The sequence below is a fragment of the Furipterus horrens genome, unplaced genomic scaffold (genome assembly GCF_987537825.1).
Source record: "Furipterus horrens unplaced genomic scaffold, mFurHor1.1.pri manual_scaffold_13, whole genome shotgun sequence".
Taxonomy (NCBI): Eukaryota; Metazoa; Chordata; class Mammalia; order Chiroptera; family Furipteridae; genus Furipterus; species Furipterus horrens.
Window position 1 is genome coordinate 15,446,884 of NW_028327183.1, and position 23,305 is coordinate 15,470,188.

Genomic DNA, 23,305 nt, shown 5'->3' on the forward strand with positions numbered 1-23,305 from the left:
CGATTGGTTGCTTCTCCCATGCCCCCCAACTGGGAACCTGGCCTGTAACCCAGGCATATGCCCTCACTGGGAATCAAACCGGTGACCTTTCGGTTTGAAGGCCAGCGCTTAATCCACTGAGCCAAACCAGCCAGGACCAGACTATTTCTGTGTATTGGAATACATTTATATTCATATAAAAAATATAGCTTATCGTAAGACCACTATCTGGTTTGTAGCCTGTTCTTTTAAAATTACAAAAACCATTATCTTACACATGTTTTAAAGTAAAAGTAAGTATTTTTTTACTTGACTGTGTTTTTAAGACACAGGGCTATACCATGGCACATTATAGATCTGCAGGCAAACGTTGGCGCTGCTGTGGGTTCAGTTCTAGACCACCACAGTATAGTGACTTATAATCTTTTTGCTGGTAGGGGGTCTCACCTTCACTATGTAAAAAAATGCAACATAAATAAATAAAGTGAAGCACAACAAAACGAGGTATGCCTGTACCTCTTTTCAACAAAACGATGTTATCTGGATGTAGCATAATTTAATCATTAAAAGACTACTGGGGTTGTTTTCAATTCTCCATGATTTATGTGAGTGATAAAGTGAACATCCTTGTACGTGCCTCTGTGTGCAGTTATTTCCCTCAAACCTACTCAGAAGCAGAATTACTGTTAGAAAAACCTGCTAGCTTCCTGTGGTTAAGTTCTCTTCCCCTTTGTCATTTCTCAACCTCCCGAGGTGGTTATTCCAGACCTGATAAAGACAGAGAAGTTCAGAGAAGGGAGAACTGGTAGGGGGCAATGAGGACTTCTTGGAGTGGTGGAAATTCAATGAATCAAGATAAGTAAAGAAGAGGAAGAGGGGTGTTCTTAGTATGAGGGACATTTGAATAATTGTTATCAAAATGGGGAATAAGCATGTCAGAGACATGCCCGAACAGGAGTGCAGATATCCTGAGATTGGCAGGGACAGGGGGCTCTGTGGGCAGGTGACCCCTGAAGAGCCAGGACAAGCTTTGGGTTCAGTCTGATGGGGTGGTGGGGATCCATCAGTGTTCTTGAGCTGTGGTATATCCTATGTATTTCCTTTTAGGTTCTCCACTTGCTACCGGAACAGGAACCCTGCTCCTAATCCTCTCCGATGTGAATGACAATGCCCCCGTACCAGACCCTCGAAGTGTGGATTTCTGCCAGAGGGATCCACAGCCTCGTATTATCAACATCATTGATCCAGATCTTCCCCCCAACACATCTCCTTTCACAGCAGAACTAACACATGGGGCAAGTGTCAACTGGACCATTGAGTACAATGACCCAGGTGGGAACTGGAGGCTCGTTTTGGAAACTTTGCTCTGACTCTCAGGCTTCCCCTGCCCCACCTCTCCTCCACCTCTGTTTCTGAAATTCCTTTTCGTTTGATGCTTGTTTCCTTGCTTCACATGTAGAGGGGTCTACATTTGAGGCATTCCACCAAAGGCCTTTTCTTTGCTGGTTGATCTGTAACATACTGCTCAGTAATCTGCAATCCAAGCAGCTCTGCTTTCTTTACTCAGCTTTGGAGTGTTTTTAGTTCCTTAGTAATCTTATTCTACAACGAACCTTTTCTCCTCTGGTCCCATCATTTACTTTTGGTGTTTTCTCTAGAACACGAATCTCTCATCTTGAAGCCAAAGAAAACCTTAGAGTTGGGTGAATACAAAATAAATCTCAGGCTCGAAGATTACCAGAACAAAGACCAGGTGACCACCTTAGACGTGTTTGTGTGTGACTGCGAAGGGGCCGTCAGCAGTTGTAAGAGGAACATGGCTTATGCTGAAGCAGGACTGCAGCTTCCTGCCATCCTGGGGATTCTTGGAGGCATCCTTGCTTTGCTAAGTAAGTACAGCTAAGTGTACTTCAACTTCTAAAATGGGGGAGGTTTATCACTTGCTGATCAGTGGTCCAAGACTGGAAGGCCGCCTGTTCCATGAAGTCCACGGGGGGCCCTGTCCTGTTTTATTGATCTTTCAAGACCTCAGGACGGTGCTTCTCAAGCTCAAGAGCATACAAATCTCCTGTGTCTATTTGTAACATGAGAATTTTGATCTTGTAGATTTGGGGTGGGGCCTCAGATTCAGCATTTTTAACCAGCTCCCAGGTGATGCTGGGCATTGCAGGTCCCTGGACCAACTCAGGGCACAAGGCCTTGGGATGCTGTCCTCATGGGCGTGGTCAGAGCTGGCCAGCTCACCACCTGCACGTTCCATCCTAGAGGAGGGAGGATCAAGGAAAGTGTCAGGCACAATCCGGAAGCTGCATGCATCACCTTCACTCACATCCCCTTGGCCCAATAACAGCCACCCCTGGAAGTTTCCACTCTTTAACTGGTGACCATGTCCCCGATTAAAACTTAAAGAGGGCAGGGGTAGAGTGTGGGGTCAGCAGTCAGTATCAATGACTAAAAGGATGAAGGAGAAAAAGGATACTGGGAAAGATTTGGCAGTTTCTGCCAGTCTTTAAAAACTGGTATCACCTGAACCCACCTAGGGTTGACACAGATGCTTTTATAGTTTCAAAAATCTAGCAATGACAAGTCAGTTAGAAAACCTTTGAAGAGAGTGTATAATTAGAGGCTGGAAAAGTGGTCTAGGTCATGAATGCTTTGCAGTCCAAAGAAGGGACTGCTAATTGAGTTTCAAGATAGGTTTTTGCTGTGGCCGGTGTGGCTCAGTGGATCGAGTACCAGCCTGTGAACCAGAAGGTCACCTGTTAAGTAATATTCCGTAAGGAACAACCTTTGGAAACAGTAATATGCCTGTGGCTCTTACTTGCTCTAAGCTCTGCGTGGATGGGGGGCTGCTTGCAACCTGCACTGTCCTCAGCTCTGTGTCCTCAGTGCTGGGACAGGTCTTGGCCCACCATGCAAGTGCTCAGTATTCCTGCTTATGAATTATGGCCAAGGAGTTATGTGGCTGGCTTATTTTGGAGAAGATCTTGGAATCTTTATTTCAGAAACAATAGGTAATTGGGTACTTCTAAGAAATCTTTTCCCCAAGTTTATGTCATGTCCTGTTTTCTGGCAATATTGCTTCACAAGGGTGTCACCTATTGGTATTTGGGCATCTATAAAGAAAACACTGAATTATATATGAATGTATATATATATTTTCCTACTTATAATAAACAGTTCAATATTTTTTAAAAATTAAATATTAATTGTATGTATCTTAGAACTATCCCAAATCAGATGAAAACCTCGGAAATTAAACAGTCTTTAAAGCTTGCTTACGTGGTTTTTATCTTAAGAGAGGAAATACGCCAGGTGATTTCTTTAATGGTCTGTGCCGCACCCCTATAGCTGATTAACAATAATATGCATGTACTAATCACATTTAGGCTGACCCAGTTTTGCTCACAAAACTGCCATGGCATCAACCCACTCAGAACCAAAGCCAAAGTCCTTTCAGTGGTCCACACATCCTAGCTACCCCTCTGACCTTGACATTTCTTTCCCCCTCACTTACCCAGCTATGGCCACACTGACTTCTTCCTTCCGTAATCACACCAAGCACGATCCTGCCTCAGGCCTTTGCCCATAACAGTTCCACTACTTGGAACACTTTCCCCAGTTTTTGGCAAATAACTGATTGGTTTAAGATCCAGTTGTGAATTTAAGAGCACACCTGAACTCATGTATAATTGTCCAGTATGCTGTGCTCATACGTCATCTTCAGGGGCATGCGCGTCACCACATGGGCTGTCTGGCAGCCCTCGGTCTGGGATGCGAGGCCGTGTTGCTCTGACAGCTGCTGCTTATGGTCTCCTTGACCTCTGCCTCTCATCACCGTCTCTTCCTCTTTCCAGTCTTGATTCTGCTGCTTCTGCTGCTTATTCGAAGGAAACGGGTGGTCAAAGAGCCCTTACTGCCCCCAGAAGACGACACCCGGGACAACATTTATTACTATGATGAAGAAGGAGGTGGAGAAGAGGACCAGGTAGGTTTTTAAAACTATGGTAAAAATCTTAATGGCAATCTCTATATTTGAAAGAAGCAATGATTAGAAGACAGACATCTGAAATAGCTCTGTGTCACTTTGTGTATTATTTTTTAAAGCCTTACCCAAGAACATAGACATTGTCACTGGGCATCATCATTAATACAACATTGCTTACATTTATTGATTGCTTACTTTTCTGCACTCAGATGACCGAGCAGAGGCTCAGAGCAGTTAAGCACTTGCCCAAAGTCACACAGCTAGGAAGCATTAGAACCAGGTAGTCTGACTCCAGAGCCTACTCTCATCACTGGTCTCAGGACATGAACTCCATTCAGATTATCTTTGTTACGGAGCAACTGATCTGTTTTACTATTTTGTTTCCTCTGAGTTATTTTATCTATGCTAAACTTTTTTTTTATGTTGATGTTAAATCTTTAGGCTTTCTTTATTTTTCCTAATTTGGGGTTGATTTTTAACTTGCCTTACTCTGAATTTTTCCAGAGAAATTTTGAAAGTCTACAGTGTTTAGAAAGGGAAGCATGGGACCCATCAGAATTTGATAGCAGGTGGAAAGGGAGTGAATATTTGCTGAATAATAATCTAATAATCATACCCTGTGAAAAGTTAATAAGTTACAATTGTCTCTGTCTGTACACACAAGTGTTCCTCATAACCCTCTTCTGCTATATTTATACTATTTTGGAGACTCTAAGGTTGAAAACTGTCATTTCAGATTACCCTGACACATGCTTGTAAATATCATTCAGTTGCAGTTAAGCCATTATCCAGCACTGTAACCTATAAACCAGTTAGAACCCTGGGTTTATGACTGCTTGTGGTTTATTCTTTGCCCTGCTTTTACCTTTTTCTCCAAAGGACTATGACTTGAGCCAGCTGCACAGGGGCCTGGAAGCTCGGCCTGAAGTGACTCGCAATGATGTGGCACCTCCCCTCCTGGGTGTGCCCCAGTATCGGCCCCGCCCTGCCCATCCTGATGAAATTGGAAATTTTATTGATGAAGTAAGTAAGCGAAGTAAAAAGCCAAGACACACTCATCTTTAAACTTAGAAAAGAGCAGTTGTGTCAAAAGTGAGAGTCTAGATTCTTTCCTTCATCACATTTTCATTTTGCATGATCTCTGAGCCCTATTTTATTGTGTATGTGTGTGATCTGAATTTTAAAAATAATAGCATTTTGAATTGGTCTTAGTGGATTTGCAAAGTTCATATGGCAAAGCCGAGAATTATGAAAGGATTTAATAGAACTAGAAAAGAAACTAAAGAAATTCAAAGGAGATCCAGTTTGGTTTTATTAATGGGTCTCTTTTCCTCTACATCCCACTGATGGTTGTGAGTGTTAAATATGTATCACAAGTCTACCTTAGGGCCAGAAAAATACCATGCATGATATATACATCAGAAATGCATTCAACTCTAAATATCAGAAGCTTAAACAGATGGAAGTAGATTTGTCTCTTGCAAATAAAAGGCTGGAGTAAGCAGTTGAGGCTGCAACAGCAGCCTTTTCTACTTTTCTGCTCTGTGGTTCATCAGGCTGGTGCTCAATCCACGGAGCTACACCAGCCAGGGACTACTTTCCTGCTCTATGATACAAACATGTATATCCTTTTTCTCGTGTTTGTTGTCTCATGAGCTGCCACACTTCCAGGCCTTGGGTCTATATTCCAATCGGGATGAAGTAGGGAGGGCAAACATCTTTCTACTAGCAAACTGTTGTGCAAGAATGGTGTTTAAATCCTACATGTTAGTGGCCAGAACTGTCACAAGATTGCCCCTATCAGCAAGGGAGGATGGGAAATAAGACATTAAATCCATTAATTTAGGGTAAGATAAGGAAGAAGTGGGGGTGGGATGAGCACAAAACCAAATAAACCAAATAAGATAATATAGTCTAGTACGATCTGTTTTCTTAAACTATGTTACCTGATCACTTGCTCAGTTACTGGAACAATTTCCTGTGCTTGTCTTTTGGTCCAGTGGCCCATGGCAAGTGTTCGTGGTAGGGGCTAGCTTTGCTTTAGTTTCCCAAGGACTAGACAAAGCATAGCAGTGTTGGCAGTGACCAACCACATCCATTCTTGCCACTGGACCTTAGAGAACTCGGAACGGGAAGGGCCATCCTTTTTAGATACATCTGGATTCAAGTTCTTTCCGCCATTCACATTCATTTGCATGTTATTGCATTTGATTGTAGCTTTTTTTTTCTTTTTTTAATTACAAAAAGGATATGGCTTATTATTTTAAAAACATAAATTATGACAAAGTATATAAAGAAAGAAATGCATGTTCTTTCTCAGTTCCTCTGACCCGACTCACCAGAATTAACTGTTAACTGTTTGGCTCTCATCTTTCCAGACCTTTTGGGCTGAAATGCAGCCTGCAGGATTGGTATGACTGTCCTTGTTGTTTTTAGCCTCTGTCCATCCAGACTGGTTTTTGTTTACATCTCCCCTGCCTACTTAAAATTTACCATTTTATTTTAGGGGAGAAATATCTGTGTATTTTCCCATAACTTCTCTTTAACAACATGTCATGTCTCTTCCACTGTAGTTTGTATGAACTTACCTTATTAGTGTTGGTGGCCCCTGGTGTTCTACAGGATGGTTGCTTGAGGCACCAAGAGAAGGCATCTTGCCTAAGATGACAGTTGTGTGGTTCCTTTCGCTGAAAGATCCTGTTGTTTCCCTCCTTCTTCAGAACTTGAAGACTGCCGATAGTGACCCCACAGCTCCCCCTTACGACTCTCTGCTCGTGTTTGATTATGAAGGAAGTGGTTCTGAAGCTGCTAGTCTGAGCTCCCTGAACTCATCGGAGTCAGACCAAGACCAGGACTATGACTACCTGAATGAATGGGGCAATCGCTTCAAGAAGTTGGCGGATATGTACGGAGGTGGCGAGGATGATTAGGGGATTCAAGACAGATGGGGAGTTGGGTCCCTATACTCAGATGTTGGGAAATGGAGGAATAATTTTTCTGTTGGTCTTTCAGCTCCCATCACGTCATGAATTTCTGGGGAAGAGAGACTGATCAGTGATGCAGTTAGGGTAGTTATAATTTCCACTTTATAGATCTAATCTGTGTATTAGAAAGAATTTGGCTCCTTTTTTCTTTCATCACTCTTTACAAGTTTGCAAGTTGCAGATTTTCTTAAGGGCTTTGTTTCATTTTTAAAAGGAAGGAGAGGGATCAACTACCTTATTTTTTTGTATCTGTATGAAATTTTTATTTTTAATTTGTGTGCTTTTTTTATCCTGTCACTGCACCAGTGTCCCATGTTCCAGTATCCACTCTGACTCCTGAATTGACATTGCCCCAGACACGAGTTCTCTGAGTCAGAAGCTGTTGGGCCCTTTAAGGGAAAGAGGCTATGTCTTAATCTGGCCACAACGTGACTGGGTGTTGTATGCCCTTAAGACATTTAACAGTTTTCTTTTTTCATCTCCTGAATATGTACTTGTTCTGAGTAAGAATGTTTATTATGTGAATGTCATTATGGGGTACCTTGATTCTAAACAAGGAGCCTTAACCAGAAAACAAAGTGGTAAGTTTTCAGGCACCTAAAACAAAAGAGGGATATATCGAATGTTTCAAGTCTCAGAACAGTACCTAAGGTGTTGCAGCCAAAGAGAGAAGATTCGGCATGTCACAGCAGACGGAAAACATGAAAAGTGGGCTTGCAGGAGAAATTGTCACTGAGCTTGGCGATTTAGGAAACTGAGGCTGAAAATGGTTTAGGTGACTGTACTTCTAGCCCTGAAAATTCTGGAAAAATGGAAGAATCTCAATATGTGCTTCCTACAGGCTTTTTATTCTGTGGTACCCGAAGCCCAGAACCCCCAAGTACTTGCTTTTGCTGATGTCCGCAGAAAATCCTGGCTGATCTGGACACATTTGTTCCAAATTCCAAGAAAACTGAAAATGTCAGAAAACCCAAAGTTTTTCTTAAGGCGCAGGAGGAGTTGAGGGTAAGGAGAACCTCAATTCGAATATTCTTTTCATTGAAATGTGGCCATCCAGAAACTTTTGACAACCCCAGAGAAGAAGTTTACCTAAGTTGCTTTACTGTCAACTCTTTTTCAAGGAAAAAAACCCATTCCTGCAACCACTTCTTGGAATTGTTTTGACTTTTCAGGAATTTAAGCTCTAATGTAATTCTGTGTAGACTGTCACTGTAGTTTTGAGTGTATATGTGTGTGGGTGCTAATAATTTGTATTTTCTTTGAGGGTGGAAAAGGAAAACAATTCAAGCTGATAAACTTATCCCTAAATACTCATTTTTATAAATTTTATTAAATAATTTTGTTAAATCATTGTCAAACTTGTTTTATTTGATTACACTGCAATTCTAGGCAAGACAGATGATAGATGAGTTCAGTCTAAATATGGAGAAAGAAAGTCCACGTTCAGACGACTTCTGCAGAACTTTGTGTTATTCTTCTGTGGGCAAAGTGGGGAGAAGCTGCATTTTCAAATCAAGGTCACTTTATTTGAAAACCATGTATCCATGTGCACGTTGTGAAGCCAATAAATTCCCTTGACAATGGCCGATGACTCTAGGCTGAGCTGAGGGTCAGAAGCAGAGCTTCAAACAACATTCAATCAGTCAGCAAAGTTAGTATAGACCAGTGGTTCTTCACTGGGGTAGACTGGGGGCCCCCTCCCCTGGGGATATTTGGCAGTTTCTGGATACATGTTTGATTGTCATGACCAGGGAGGTGGTGCTGACATCAAGTCAAGGCCAAGGATGCTGCTAAACATCCTACAATGATAGCCCCACACAACAAAGAATTATCAGGCCCGAAAATGGCAATAGTGCCTTGGAGAAACCCTGGTACAGGCCCTTGAATTTTCTCTGCTGGAGAAGTATAACTTTTAAAAATATTTGAAAATTTTTTAAATTGTAAAATATATATAATATTTTACTATTTTTAAGTGTATAGTTAAATTGCATTAGGTACATTAACATGTTTGTGCAACCATCATCCCATTTAAACCATTTTTAAGTTTACAATTCCGTGGTATTAAGTGTACAACTACTACTTCCATTTCTGGAACTTTTTCATCATCCCGCACAAATTCTGTACTCGTAGACGATAACCATTTCTTCTCCCTGAGCCCTGGTAACTTCTACTTTCTGTCTCTGAATTTGACTATTCTAGGTATGTAAGTGAAATGATTTAATATTTATCTTTTAAATTTGGCTTATTTCATCTAGCATAATGTTTTCAAGGTTTATCCATATTGTGGGATGTATTAGAACTCCATTCTTTTTTATGCCTGAATAATATTCCAGTTATGTGATATATACCACATCTTGTTTATCCACTGGGTTGTTTCCACCTTTTGGCTATTGTGAGTAATGCTGCAGTGAACACTGATGTACAAAAACTGCTTTGAGTCTGTTTTCAATTCCTAGGAGTGGACTTGGTGAGTTATACCATAGTTTTATGTTTAGCTTTTTGAGAAACTTCCAATGTATGAACCTCATTTGGATTCTGGAGTGTAAAAAAAAAAATAAGACATTTCTTGGAAATTAGGGAAATTTTAATATAGATCTTAGGGTAGATATTTCTGAATGAATTAGTTTTCTTGGGTATAATAATGGTGACATTGTTCACTAGGCAAATCCTTATTCTTAAGAGATAAATGATGAACTTACGGGTAAAGTGTTATGATGTCTGGAAATTAACGATTTGACAAAAAAGCATATCAACAAGATGTACAAAAGCAAACGTGACAAAATGTTCACAACTACTGCACCTGTGTTCACTGCTGCATTATTCATTAGTCAAAAGATGGAAACAACCCAAATGTTCGTCAGTGAATAAGTAGATTAAACAAAATGTGTGTGCAGAACATGGAATATTATTCGGCCTTAAAAAGGAGAAAAATCCTGACACATGCTACAATGGGATGAACCTTGAAAACATGCTATCAAGTGAAATAAGCCAAACACAAAATGACAAATACCGTATGATTCCACATAAATGCGGTACCTAGAATAGTCAAATTTATATAGAGATAGGAAGTAGAGGAGAGGTTATGGGACGGAGGAGAGAAGGGAATGGGGAGTTATTGAATGGGAATAGATTCATATTGGGATGGTGAAAAGTTCTAGAGGTGGATAGTAGTGACGGTTGTTCAACATTGTGAATGTACTTAATTCCACTGAATTGTTTGCTTTAAAATGGTTGGTTTTTATATCTATTTTACCATAATAAAGTTAGGGGAAAGTAGGATAAGGATAAAAACAGAAAAGTAATGGTTCTATAGAGAATAAAATTGAACTGTTTAGAGTACCACCCTGACCGGTGTGGCTCAGTTGGCTGGGCATTGTCCCACAGAGCTAAAGGTTGCTGGTTTGATTTCAGGTCAGGGCACATGCCTGGGTTATGGGTTGGGTCCCCAGTCAGGGGCCACCTACAAGAGGCAACTGACTGATGTTTCTCTTTCACATTGATACATTGATTTATCTCCCTCTCTATCCCTTCCCCTCTCTCTAAAAAATAAATAAAATAAAAATAAATAAATACAAATCTTTAAAAAAGAAAACTGTTTACAGAGTACCTTACATATGCAGGGGGCTGTACCAGCAGGGAAATGTGACCTCTGAAAAACACTAGAGAGAAGGTAGTTATGCCCGGCCAGGAGCCTAGCGTGATGGGAGGCCTGGAGAACCATGCCTCTGCTTCCCTCTTGCTGGGTCTGTAGGTCCTGACCAGGCAGTAAGTGGCGAAGACACCAAGATAGGAGCCAATGCTGCCTGAGTTCAAATTCCGGTTCTGTCCCTTAGACAAGTCACTTAACCTTTCCCTATCCTGTTTCCTTATCTCCAATGGGAAGATAACTGTTGATCCTCCATAGGATGTTGTGAGACTAGATGAGTTGAAATGTATAAAGATTTTAGCTCATGGTCGTCGTCGGCAGCCATCCGTCTCGAGAGACGATGGTGTAGCTTCTTAAGAGTCTATCTGCACCGCCGAGAATGGCTGTGCAGTCCGACTCGGGAGTGACACGGTATCTGTCTCCTCCTGTGTTGAATCGACATCTTGCGATGACGCTGGAGTGTCGTCTCCAGTGAAGCTGAAGCTACAGAGCCTGGGCAGGGTGATATGGAGGGTCTGCTGTTGCCCATGCAGCAGACCCCCCCTCTCTTCGCAGCTGAAGGGCCCAAGGGAAAGACGGAGTCAATACAGCTTGGCTTCAGGTGCGCCGCAGGAGTTGCCGGTGTTGACTACAACGTCGAACCGCCTTAGGGACTCCGGCTCCGGATTTTCTGTCGGGGTTTACTCCCTTAGCCTTTCCCCTGAAGAGGTATGCCGCAAGGCAGCGGAGGTTTTTTGGAGTCAGAGTTTTCCTTCTCTGATGTGCCCTGACAGAGCTCATGGTAATGCTCTGCTAAATGTTAGCGTTTATTTTTGCTATTGAATAAGGAGTATAGCAAGGGAGATTGGGGTAGGGGAAATCATTTAAGCAAAAGCAGGATGTTAGGAGAGAAAAGGACAAACTAGATTGGATTTAGTGGGTCAGATAGAACAGAACGAGTGAAGTGTTTTGAGCAGAGCTATGTGAACCAAAGGGGTGTCCTGTGAAGGCGCATCTGTTTGCAGGGTTGATGAACTGGCTGGCCTGGGGAGACCGGAGACAGCAAGAATCTCTGAAGTCTAAGTTGAAATAAGGATGAAGGGATCCAGAATATAACACTAATGAAGAGGGGTTTTTCCTGAACTCCCTTTATCTGCCTCCCAAAATAATTCTACACTCATAAAACTCCTCAGGAGTTTCACAACCAGGGAGGACTGACTGCTATCGCCAGAGACTAGAAGTTGGCACCACTGGGATAAGAAATCACCCGAACAGATACCATCACAAAACTATCATATCTCCCATCTTATTCTCCTAAGGGCTTATTTATCTTTCCTCAAAGTCATGTTTTCCCTTCACTGCCCTTTCTTTCCCTCCCCTTTCCCTATTAAGATAGCATATAAGCCCCAAATTCTAACCACCTCTTTGAGTCACATTTTTCTGTGAATTCTCGAAGATGTGAATAAAAATATGTTTGTTTTCCTCTCTCGTTAATCTGTCTTTTTGTCAGTTTAATTCACAAGCCCCAATATTCGGAACCTAAGTAGGTAAAGGAAAAGTTCCCCTCTGACAAGTGTCTGATTGATACTAAAGGGAGTGGAAATATAAAGATAAAAAGTTTCCTTAAAGATAAATGAAGTCCTGGCTGGGTGGCTCAGTTGGTTGGAGCATAGTCCCCTACTCCAAAAGGTTGCAGGGTTCAATTACAGGTTGGGGCATGTTGATTGAGGTTTCTCTCTCAAAAATCAATAAACATCTTAGGGTGAGGATTTAAAAAAAAAAGTTCATTCTGCTGGGTATAGTGGTATGGTGGCTACAGTGAGCTAACCTGTATTTTAAAAAAGGGAAAAAAAGATAAATGAAAACAAGCTTCAGTGTTGTCATATTCTGTGGAGTGGTGGTGGGGATTATAACAGACGTAGGTTTTCAGACCAGTAGGATAAGAGTTTAGGGGTCAGTTATGGAAAATGGAATGCAACCACTCCACTTAATCACACATGACTTTAGACCATAGAAACCCTTAGAGATATTTACTGGGAATTAAGTCGTTGATAACTATTGGATGCCAAATAGCCTTATTAGTTCTGGGTTGACCAATTTCCTGTCTGTTTCATTGGGTCTTCCAGTGTTTGGTTATATGAATATTTGATAAGCTACTTCTAATTTCCTTTTTTAATTTATTGATTTTTAGAGAGAAAGAAAGAGAAACACGACTTGTTCCTCTTATTTAGCCATTCATTGGTTGATTTTTGTATGTGCCCAGTGGAACTAGCAACCTTGGCATATGGGGATGATGCACTGAGCCAGCGGTCCCCAATATTTTTGGCACCAGGGACCGGTTTTCTGGAAGCCTAGGGGGTGGGGTGGAGTGGGGAGACAGGAGGCCCCAATCAGGTGAGCTTCACTCCCCCACTGTGGTTGGAGGGGGGAGACAGGAGGCAGAGCTCAGGCGCGCTTTGCTTGCCGACCAGTTCCTAACAGAGCGCAGGTCGGCGGTTTGAGGACCCCTGCTCTAACCAACTGAGCTACTTTGCCCAGGCCAATTTCATTTTTGATGTAGCAGTTAGTTGTGCACCTAGGCAGGTTGTATTATCTATGAGTTTTAACAAATATTTCTATTTATTTATTTAGAGAGAAACATCTTGTTTTTCCATTTACTTACGCATTTATTAGTTGCTTCTTGTTTGTACCCTAACCATGGATATCGCCCTAATCGGAGGACGCTCTAATTAACTGAGCTGCCGAGAGAAAATAATTATGTAAAGTAGGTGTTCCTGACCTAGTCGCCCCGCCCCATGCTGGTAGTCCCGCCCCTAGCGGCTCCTGCCACACTCAACATGGCGTTTGCATCCGCCCGCCGACCGTGGTCTGCGGAGGCGCCAGAGCAGGTCGCAAGCAGCTCGTGCCACTCCAATCATGGCGGATCCCCGGCAGGCTACAGGCAGTGGGGCTCTGGCAACATGCAGTCTGGAGCAGATTTTGGAGGCGTTGAAGCTGCTGCTGAGCCCGGGAGGTGAGAGGACGAACCTCGGCGCCGGGCTGTAACCGGGACTCTCAGGGCCGCCAGTCTCCCACTCTTGCTCTGGATCCTACACAGTGCGCCCCCCAGGCCGTCGCGGGGCCCTAGGCCCTGCGGCTGCCCCGCCCCTGGGGGCTTTGGGCATTGTCTCTCCGGCCTCATACTACCCTTGAGGAAACCCAGGCTCGAGGAGCGATGGGATTCGTTGAATATTGATATTAACCAGGGTCTCTTGAACGGTTACCTTCTGCCGGGCACTGTGTAAGCGCCTCGGGTACGTGGTTTCATTCAGTCCTTACCGCAGCCCTCCAAGGCAGGGACCGCGGAACTGCTTCAGAAAGGGTAGGCGCTCGTGACGGTAAGGTGAGGTCCCAACCTCTGGAGGGCGCAGGGTCTAATGTGGACACGAGATTGGTACAAAATGTCGAGGAGACCCGACAAGGGAAGCAGTGACTTTTGAACTGGGTTTGGGGAGAGTATTTAGGGATTTACAGCCTGGGACGGATTTACAGTCGCTTTTAATCTTTCGTGGTGACAAGATCTTCCCAATTTAGAACCTTAAGGGCCGTGGGAGTGTGTTAGCCTGGCACTCACCGTTGACAGCCTGGGACACTCAGGTCTCACTGAAGACATAAGTAACCTGGCCAAGTTCATGCGGTCCAGTTAGGGACAAGGCGTGGACCTAGAATCGAGGTCTACCGAACCTCCTTCTCAGACCAAAGCAAATTATTCCATATGGATCCTCAGATGTTATCTGGAGCTTTGAGAAAGGACACAGTTGGAGTGTCTATTTTGGGGAAAGGGTTTAGGGTGAGCAAGGGAAGGCACACGAAGCGTCATGAGGTGATGTTCCCAGTCTCAAAATTTGAGACACCCCCCCACCCCCCCACCCCCCGCCAAACTGCAAAAACTCCCACAAACAATAGCTCCCACATACCTGGGGGAAGTGAAAAGAAGTTCATAGTAGTAATTGAGTGTTTACGAAGTGTGAATCCCTATACTATGATGTTTACGGTATATATCATTTAATGCTCACAACAATCACCTGGGCTAGGTATTGTATTCCATTTTACGGATGTTGGACCCAAGGCTCAGGTACATTGGAAATTGCTCGGTGTCAGTCTAGTGAGTGGCAGAGCTGGGATTTGAATTCAGGAGGCTTCCCCTTATAGTGTGATAACTGCACTACTTTGCCTCAATGAAGAATGAAACTGCAAAACAGAGTTTTAACTTGTAATTGAGAGGCCACTTGTCTAGCAACTGCAACTATCTCAAATATGAGAACAAAGTTAAGTAGGCAAAAAATTTGGGAATAATTATCACAAAGCACATGTACTTCATTTACAGAAGACCTCTGAAACTCAAGGGGTATGTGGTAGAATTACATACATGAACTCATTTAACTTATTGGAGTCCAAGAGTTCCTATTTGTAAAGGAATAATTTATTTAGTATGGTTAAATGAAATTATTTTGCACATGAAGCTGCCTGCTCTTTTCTTTGATCATATCAGGTGCTGGGGAAATTAAAAAATACCTGTGCATTTTGAGTATTCAGATGTCCCTGATGAACAGAGGGTGTTGAGGAGACAGTATGAAAGTACTGGTTAAAATTACATCTCCCTGGATTAAACTTTTTTTGATCTGTAAATTGTCTGCCTTTGAGGTAAAATTTACCGAACGTTAACTGTGTCTAGTATTCTATCCTCCGTGCTGCTGGAAATACAAAAATGTGTAACAACTTGTGTTCTCAAGCTTCTTGTCTGTTTGGGGAGGTGGTACTAAACATATAAACCAAAAGATGTTCAACATGGCAGAAGGACACTAGCGGTGAATGGATGGTACAGAGAGCAGCTGGTTAGAGAATTATCCAGGGGCGAGGCTGTGGAAGGCCACAGCAGGAAGAAGTGAGTCTAGGTGGGAATTACAGAGACGGGAAGGTCGATACCAATAGTTTTTCTTTTTTTTTTGCCCCAAATAAAGATTTTATTTATTTACTTTTAGAGAAAGAGGGGCAAAGGGAGGAAGGGAGAAAGAGAGGGAGAGAAACATCGATGTGTGGTTGTCTCTTGCACACCCCCAACCGGGACCTGGCCTGTAATCCAGGCATAAACCCTGAGTGGGACTCAAACCAGTGACCTGGTTTGCAGGCTGGAACTCAATCCGTTGAGCCACACCAGCCAGGACCAGTCTTTCACTTTTGAGCCACCAAATTTCTGCTGCATTAAGCATTCCTCTTCCCCTACCTTCCATTTTTGTTCTCTGTCATGGGGCAAATAAGAATATCTCCACCTCCATTTTTAGGAATTGTGTAAGCAGAATTTGGAAGAGGTTTATCAGTTTTAATGTTTTGTTTGCAAAAAACGGGGGGCCCAGTGAATGCATAAATATAGATTTACTGGATTCTGTCATTGACTTTGAATTACATGGGGGAGAAGGTGCTGAAAATTTTAATTATTTGTAAATCATGAAGCTGTATCCCACTTATTCTTGCATGCCACATTGTTTTACACTTTGAACTTAATAAAAGTACCACACAAATAGTGAAGTGTCTGCTTTTAAATGTCACAAAGCATAGATATTTAAATTGGTGATTGGAAAGAATAGATAATGCTATTCGTGAGGGCATCATTTCCCGAAGTGTGACAGGGATGGTCGTAGGTGGTATGGAGAGAAGAATTTTGAGGCTGAATGTGTAGTGTAGTGATCAAGAGCTTGGCTCAAGTTGAATATGCCCTGGAAATAATATGTAATAAGTAATAATAGTCCTTACCTCACAGAGTTGTTGTAAGAATTGAGTTAAATACATAAGGCACTTAGAACAAAAGTATTAGCTATTCCTAATTTAAGTTTCAAAAATGACTTAATTTGAAGAAATAATAAACACATAAAGCAAATTACAGTATAGCTGGTACTCAGATAAATGGCAGAAGTTGTGAAAGTGCTATGTGACTGAAATTTGGAAAACATTGTTTTAAGGCAGATCTCAGACCTTTTGGTTTCAGCACTCTTTATATTCTTAAAAAGTGCTGAGTCCCTGGCTGGTGTGGCTCAGTGGACTGAGCGCTGGCCCGAGAACCAAAAGGTCACCTGTTCGATTCCCAGTCAGGGCACGTGCCTGGGTTGTGGGCCAGGTCTCCAGCTGGGGTGCGCAGAAGGCAACCAATCGATGTATCTCCTGTACATTGATGTTTCCTCTCTTTCTCCCTCTCTTCCCCTCTCTGTAAAAGTAAATAAATAAAATCTTTTCAAAAATTGCAGAGGACTTAAAAGAGATTTTCTGTGGGTTATATGTGTCAGTATTTACTGTATGAGAAATTAAGACCTTAAGAGAAACTTTTTACACTTCCTTAAAAGTAACATTAATAAACCCATGGTATGTTAACATAATGAAAAATATATTTTGCAAAATAAAATAACTTAGCGTGGAGAGTGGCATTGTTTTACATTTTTGCAAATTTCCTTACTCTCTGGCTTATTAGAAGGCAGCTATATTTTTATATTTGCTTCTCCATTCAGTCTGTCATGATAGGTTATTCTGATTGAAGTAGATGAAGAAAATCTAGACTCAAATAGTTATGTAATTGGAAAAGGGGAGAAATTTCAATTACCTTTTCAGATAATTGTGTATGTTCTCTTATACTGTGCTAAAAACAAGAATAATTTCTGAAAGGTTAGTTGCAGTATGACTTTTTCATACTTGGCACACTCATGAGAGAATGAGAGCATAAAAGGCAAATAATGCCTTATTATTAATATGAAAATAATTCTGGCCTTGCAGACTCCCCGGCAGAATCTTGGGAAGCCCCTTTGAAACCCAAGTCCCTGTACCCACACTGATAACTGGCTGCTCTAAGTAAATGCCTTTATTTTCAAGATTTTATTTTTATTACCAGTAGAGGGCAGAAGAGACTGCTTTATTAAGGGGATTTTGCTAAAAAGCTTTCGTTTTAAATCACTTTCTTTGTGTCCCATGTTTGGGTTCAAAGATCTTATAAAGTCACAGGAAATCACAGGTTGTTTAGTGATCTTAATGGGTAGTGGCAAGAAGCTACAAGGGCACCCTTTCCTTTTTAGGTGTCTTTAGCTAAAGGAACACATTCCATGCCAGTGGGTCAGAACACTCCCTGGACAGCCCTAGAGAGAAGTACTGGAAAATTCTTCTGATTCTCATTATTTTATAAGAACAATGTTATTGTTCCAAAAGGAACAATTTTTATAAAGTAGTTTATGTTCCTTATAGTAAAGCTTAAAAATATATAGAGAAGCTAAAAGAAGAAAATTAAACTGACCTTAATCCCATTACCTCAAGATTGCTTTTGGGAAATACTATTTTTCACTTTGACATATACTACCTACTGCTTTATAACCTTAAAATAACTTTTATTAAAGTATAGAAACAATACATATTCACTGTAAATTTTTTTAAAATATATAATTAAGCAAAAAAGAAAAATCCCTGTCTCCTGTTTCCTCCCTCTCTATATAGATAACTTTAGTTTTTAATTTGTTCTTTCACTGCTTTTTTGGAAAATAAAAACAAATAATATATTTTGTATTCCCTTCCATCCTTACACAAAAGGTAGCATACTATATACATTCTTCTATACTTTACTTTTAATTTATTGATTTTAGAGATAGAGGAAGGAGAGGGGGAGAGAGAGAGACATTGATTTGTTGTTCTACTTGTTGATGCATTCACTGGTTGATTCTTTTTTTTAAAGTATATTTTATTGATTATGTTGTTATAGTAGTCCCAATTTTTTTTCCCCTTTCCCTACTGGTTGATTCTTATATTTTCCGTGACTGGGGATGGAACCCACAACGTTGGCATATGGGGATGACGCTCTAACCAACTGAGCTACCCGGCCAGGTCTACTTTTAAATTTTAGTATCTGTTAGAGATCACTACACAGTGGTACACTGAAATCTGCCTCCTTCCCTTTGACAAGTAATTCATTATGTGGACATACCATTGTTTATTCAACCAGTTTTCTATTAATGGACATTTGGGTTGTTTCAATTCTTTTGTTAATACAAGAAGCACTACAATGACTACCTTGTGTAGATATCATTTTGTCTGTGTATCTATAGGATAGAGTCCTAAAAATGGAATTTCTGCACCAAAGGTTACGTGCCTGTGTAATTTTGCTAGATATTGCCAAATCTCTTTCTTTAGGGAGGTGTCATTTTAGTTCCTACCAGAAATGTATGAAGAGTGTGTGTTTCTTCCAAATCTTCCTGCTTAATGTGTTATAAAACTTAGATTTTAGCAGGTTGGTAGATAGGAAGTTGTTTTTTTTTTTTAATAATTTATTTATTTGTTTATTTATTTATTTTTAGAGAGAGGGGAAAGGAGAAGGAGAGGGAGAGAAACATCACTGTGTGGTTGCCTCTCACTCGCGCCCCCAACTGGGGACCTGACCTGCAACCTAATTATGTGCCCTGACTGGGAATCGAACCAGTGACACTTGATTTGTGGCTCAATCCACTGAACCACACCAGCCAGAGGGAAGTGCTATTTTAGTACAGTTTTAATTTACCTTTCTTTTAGGAGCAAAGTTAATCATATTTTCATGTTTAAAATTTATTTGTTCCTTGGCTGGTGTGGCTTGTGGATGGAGCGCTGGACTGCGGACTGAGGGGCTGATGATTCGATTCCCGGTCAGAGCACATGACTGGGTTGTGGTCCAGGTCCCCAGTTGGGGACATGCAAGGGGCAGCCAACTGATGTTTCTCTCCCTGTCTTTCTCCCTCTTTTCCTTTCTCTCTAAAAATAATTAAGTAAAATATTTAAAAAGAATAAAACTCATTTACATTTTTTTCCCTAAACTTTGTATCTTTTGCTTGTACAGTGTTTTGTACTCTTTGTTTGCTTTGGAATATACTTAATGAACATGTCATTAAATAATGTTCAATATAATTTAATGGCTGCACCTAGAACAGTTTGACAAAATGAATCTTGTTGGTAAATGTTCAGCTTTATAAATTTCTGTACTAGCTAGAATTTAAGCCCAGTAAGGTGACTAAGACATGGCCTCTGCCTTCAGAACACAAGGGGAATAGAAACAAACTGGATGAAGTATAACGTGTTAGGGACGCTATTCTGACTACATCCAAAGTGCTGTGGGAAGGGAGGAAATAAGGTCTTGAATTCTGCCTGGGCTGGTATGGCACTTTTCGGGGAGGCTTTCCAAAGGCAATGACATCTGAGCTAGGCCTCCGGATAGAACTGTAGTGGGCAAGGCATTCCCGCAGAGGGAAGTACAATTCATTTTCCAGGTATGTTATCTATCTCTCTTTTTTTTTCTTAAAAGGATCAGGCTCAAGTTCACTACAGATCACAAAACATGATGTCCTGTTGGCTACTTTAAAATCTAACCTGTCTGCTTTGGAGGACAGATTTCTGAAGGAGCCTCACTGGAAGAAATTGAAACTCCTAAGAGATGAAATTGCTAATAAGGCAGAATGGCTACAAAGCTCCATGGATGTCACCTGGAGTTTTACCTCTGAAACCTTATTATTGCTCCTGTGCTTGAAGGAAACCATGCTCCACCTTGCAGCTGATTTCAATCCAGGTCAGCCTAACCCCCGGACTCCAGAAGCTGCTCCTGCCCTGAGCCCGGATACACTTAGCATCTCACAGCAGAAGACTATCCAGTCAATTTTACAGATTGTAGTCACCTTGGGTGTCTGCCCCTATCTCGTGCCTGGTGTTGGAATCCCTTTGAGATACAGGACTGAGTTTGGGGCTGTTGTTCAAGACGTGGTATGTGTCGATGCTGCCCCCAATGCAACCCGGAGACTGTATGCCAGCTGCAGAGCCCTCCTAAATGTTGCTCAGCATGCGTCTCTGGGGAGCTTAATTTTCTGCCGCCATTTTGGGGATATTGCAGCCGGTCTGTGCCAACTGGGATTCTGCCCAACCAAGAGAAAACCACTAAAACCTGAGGAAGAGGTAAATATATGTTGTGAAAGAGAGAGAGACTATGAGTATGTCTGTGTGAGGCTGTATGAATATGTGTACCTATTTGTGTGTGGTTATTCTAAAAGACAATTCTTAGTTTTTTGGACAGGGACTGATGGAAAGATCTAGAATTCCTTTTGACTATCAAAGCATATCCAGTAGCTAAATGAATCTTTTTAGGGGGTTGGAGCTTTCATTTATTAGATGCTAGTCCTTTGCGCGCCTGGAGAGCCCATTTCACCCGTCCCTCTGGTTGTTGTATGGGAACAGCTATCTCAGGCTATTTCTTTGAGCCTGTTTCCTTTTTTTTTTAAAAAGATTTTATTTATTTCTTTATTGTTAGAGAGAGGGGAAGGGAGGGAGAAAGAGAGGGAGAGAAACATTGATCGGTTGCCTCTTGTACGCACCTCAACCAGGGACTGAACTTGCAACCCACACATGTGCCCTGACTGGGAATTGAACCAGGGGCCTTTCGCCTTGCAGGATGCCCAACAAACTGGGCCACACCAGGGCGGTTTCCTTTTTTATAAAGTTGTATAATAATACTTGCCTTGGAAGTTGGTTGTGAGGATTCAGGTTAATGTGTGTGAAGTACTTAGCCCAATCCCCAGTAGTGCTCATCAAAAAGTAATCACTACCATTAGTATTAAACGACCTATACCTCCTTCATGAGTTCTCGGAAGGATTAAAGTAGGTAAAGCACCCGGCACACTGCATGGTTCAGTCAATGTTCGTTGCTGTTATTAGGTGTTAGGGGTATGTGCCTGAGTTCGCTGACACTCAGCAGGTAAGGTTTTGAGTATCTGGACCAGAAAGGTGCTGTGGGAGTCACAGAAGCATAGGACATCGTCCTTTTCTCAGGCAGCTCCCACATTAACTGGGGAGACGAGACTCACAAGTCTGACATTGCAGGGGCCTCTGCTCCCCCAGGAGGGGCCGCCTGCATCAGCAGAGGAACCTGGCCCGAAGAAGTTGCTATGGTGCACGGGGAGCGAGGGTCAGCGCAGCTCACGTGCAAGGTTGTTCCTTAGCCGCTGCAGCCGATCTCCTAATGCCCCCCCACCTCGCCTCGCCTTTCTGTGTCACTGTCCACCTTGCTGCTTTTCTGTTTGTCCCCTTTCCTATTCCTTCTCCTGCCTGTGCTCACATTTACCTAAAAGCCACTATCATTTGAGCAGCAGCAGGGATTTATGGGCTCCCCGGTGCCTTTATGTCATGTGGAGCGGAGCTCTGTGCTCTTTACGACAGGGTACGAGTCTTGACAATTCTGTCAATTCCGGCTGCCTGCAATTCCCTGAGACAGGGGCGTCTGATCAACAGGCTTTATTACTGTTATTGGGCTAAGCAGTGCCCAGGGATCTCGGGCAGGAGGGAGAAAAACAGGAAACACAATAAGGACCAAATAGGGAGGTGGGAGAAGAAAGAAGGGGAAGCGCGAAGCTGGACAAGTCCCAGCTCTAGCTGCTGCCCTCAGCAGCTCCTGTACCTCAGTACCCTGGCTGCCTGAGTTACCAAAGGGGGCCCCATAAATAGCACCCCTCTTCGCTGCCCAAGTTCTGAATGAATTAAAAAACATGTAACAGTAAGAGAGATGAAAAGCCAAAACGTCACCTCTATTACTCATACATGCAAAGATGGAGGATACTGCTTCTAGATGGGGACAAATGGGGTTCCCAACAGTGAATTCCAGAGTTAGACACACTTCCTACTCCCCCCCACGCCCGCTGTTTTAAGGAGGGCTGGGAAACTGCAGCACCTCTGCCCTCTGGCAGGGGCCAGGCCTCTGTAAAACCTACAGCAGGGGAGAGCAGGACAGAACGTGCACTTGCTCTGAAGAGGCAGAGAGGAACGAGCTGAGCTGTGCATGCCCAAACCAGCCAGATAGTTTATTCCAGACTCACCGCTAAGGTGAGGCAATAACATCTCCTGCCCAGAGGTGAGTGGGGACGGACAGAGGGCCAGGAGTGTTCCAGTAGTACAGCTGCCTCCAGGTGGGAGGGAACCGAGAAGCCCTCCTCCCTTTCCACTCCCCCTCACAAGAGCCTTAGTGCAGTACTGTCAAACACAGCCTTCTGGTGCCTGCCTGGCTTGTATTCTGCTAAAGCCAAGCACATGTTTCTTTCAGGTGTTAACCGAAGAGGAAAGAGCCCTATCTAGGCAGGCCTTGAGAGACATCTTGGATCAAGTGTATCAACCGTTAGCAGTTCGAGAATTACTTATCCTCCAGGGAGGGCCCCCCCAGGTAGGTATTGAGGCCTGGGGACTCTCGCGCGTGAATCATTAATGAGAATGCTTGGTGTGCTGTCTTCTCCTGGGAAATCGATAATCTAGGCAAATCTCATTTCATCTTTTAGATCATTAAATGCTATCTGTAAAACCAAATTTCACTGATCCTTAGGGTAACCTAAGAGGATTTTTCTTTTAATGGAGTGATGGACACTATTCCTAAGAATATGGCAGTTGTATTTAAAATATATTTTTTTCATATTGAAACTAGATATTTTTAAACTAAAATTTGGCTATTTGACAATACATTCTTTTGGCAGAAACATTTGGACATCTTGTTCTTTGAATGGAGTATTTGAAGTAAAGAAATGAAAATTAGAGTTATTATTGGGACTATTTTTAGCTCCTTTGAAAAACGTAGAAGTGTATATTCTACTAGGCATAAGATAGTTTTTTCTTTTTTTTCCATAAAAATAACTACCTGAAATGACTAACTCTGAGGATGTAGGTGGGAATTAT

General features: G+C 42.2%; 2 protein-coding genes across 3 annotated transcripts in view; both read left to right on the plus strand.

The window, feature by feature from the left end:
• Positions 1-8,298, plus strand: part of CDH1 (cadherin 1) — a 72,814-nt gene extending 64,516 nt beyond the window's left edge. The window contains exons 12-16 of the mRNA XM_090259512.1: positions 1,087-1,311; positions 1,638-1,868; positions 3,837-3,967; positions 4,847-4,990; positions 6,688-8,298. Coding sequence (XP_090115638.1) covers positions 1,087-1,311; positions 1,638-1,868; positions 3,837-3,967; positions 4,847-4,990; positions 6,688-6,897 — 941 coding nt within the window. The 3' untranslated portion in view covers positions 6,898-8,298. The remainder of the gene's footprint in view (positions 1-1,086; positions 1,312-1,637; positions 1,869-3,836; positions 3,968-4,846; positions 4,991-6,687) is intronic.
• A 5,182-nt stretch (positions 8,299-13,480) lies between these two features.
• Positions 13,481-23,305, plus strand: part of TANGO6 (transport and golgi organization 6 homolog) — a 142,528-nt gene continuing 132,703 nt past the window's right edge. Inside the window, exons 1-3 of one of the 2 annotated variants that reach the window (XM_090260412.1) lie at positions 13,481-13,589; positions 19,911-20,551; positions 22,686-22,802. In XM_090260412.1, coding sequence (XP_090116538.1) covers positions 13,493-13,589; positions 19,911-20,551; positions 22,686-22,802 — 855 coding nt within the window. In that variant the 5' untranslated portion in view covers positions 13,481-13,492. The remainder of the gene's footprint in view (positions 13,590-19,910; positions 20,552-22,685; positions 22,803-23,305) is intronic. The other variant, XM_090260411.1, reaches the window with a different exon arrangement.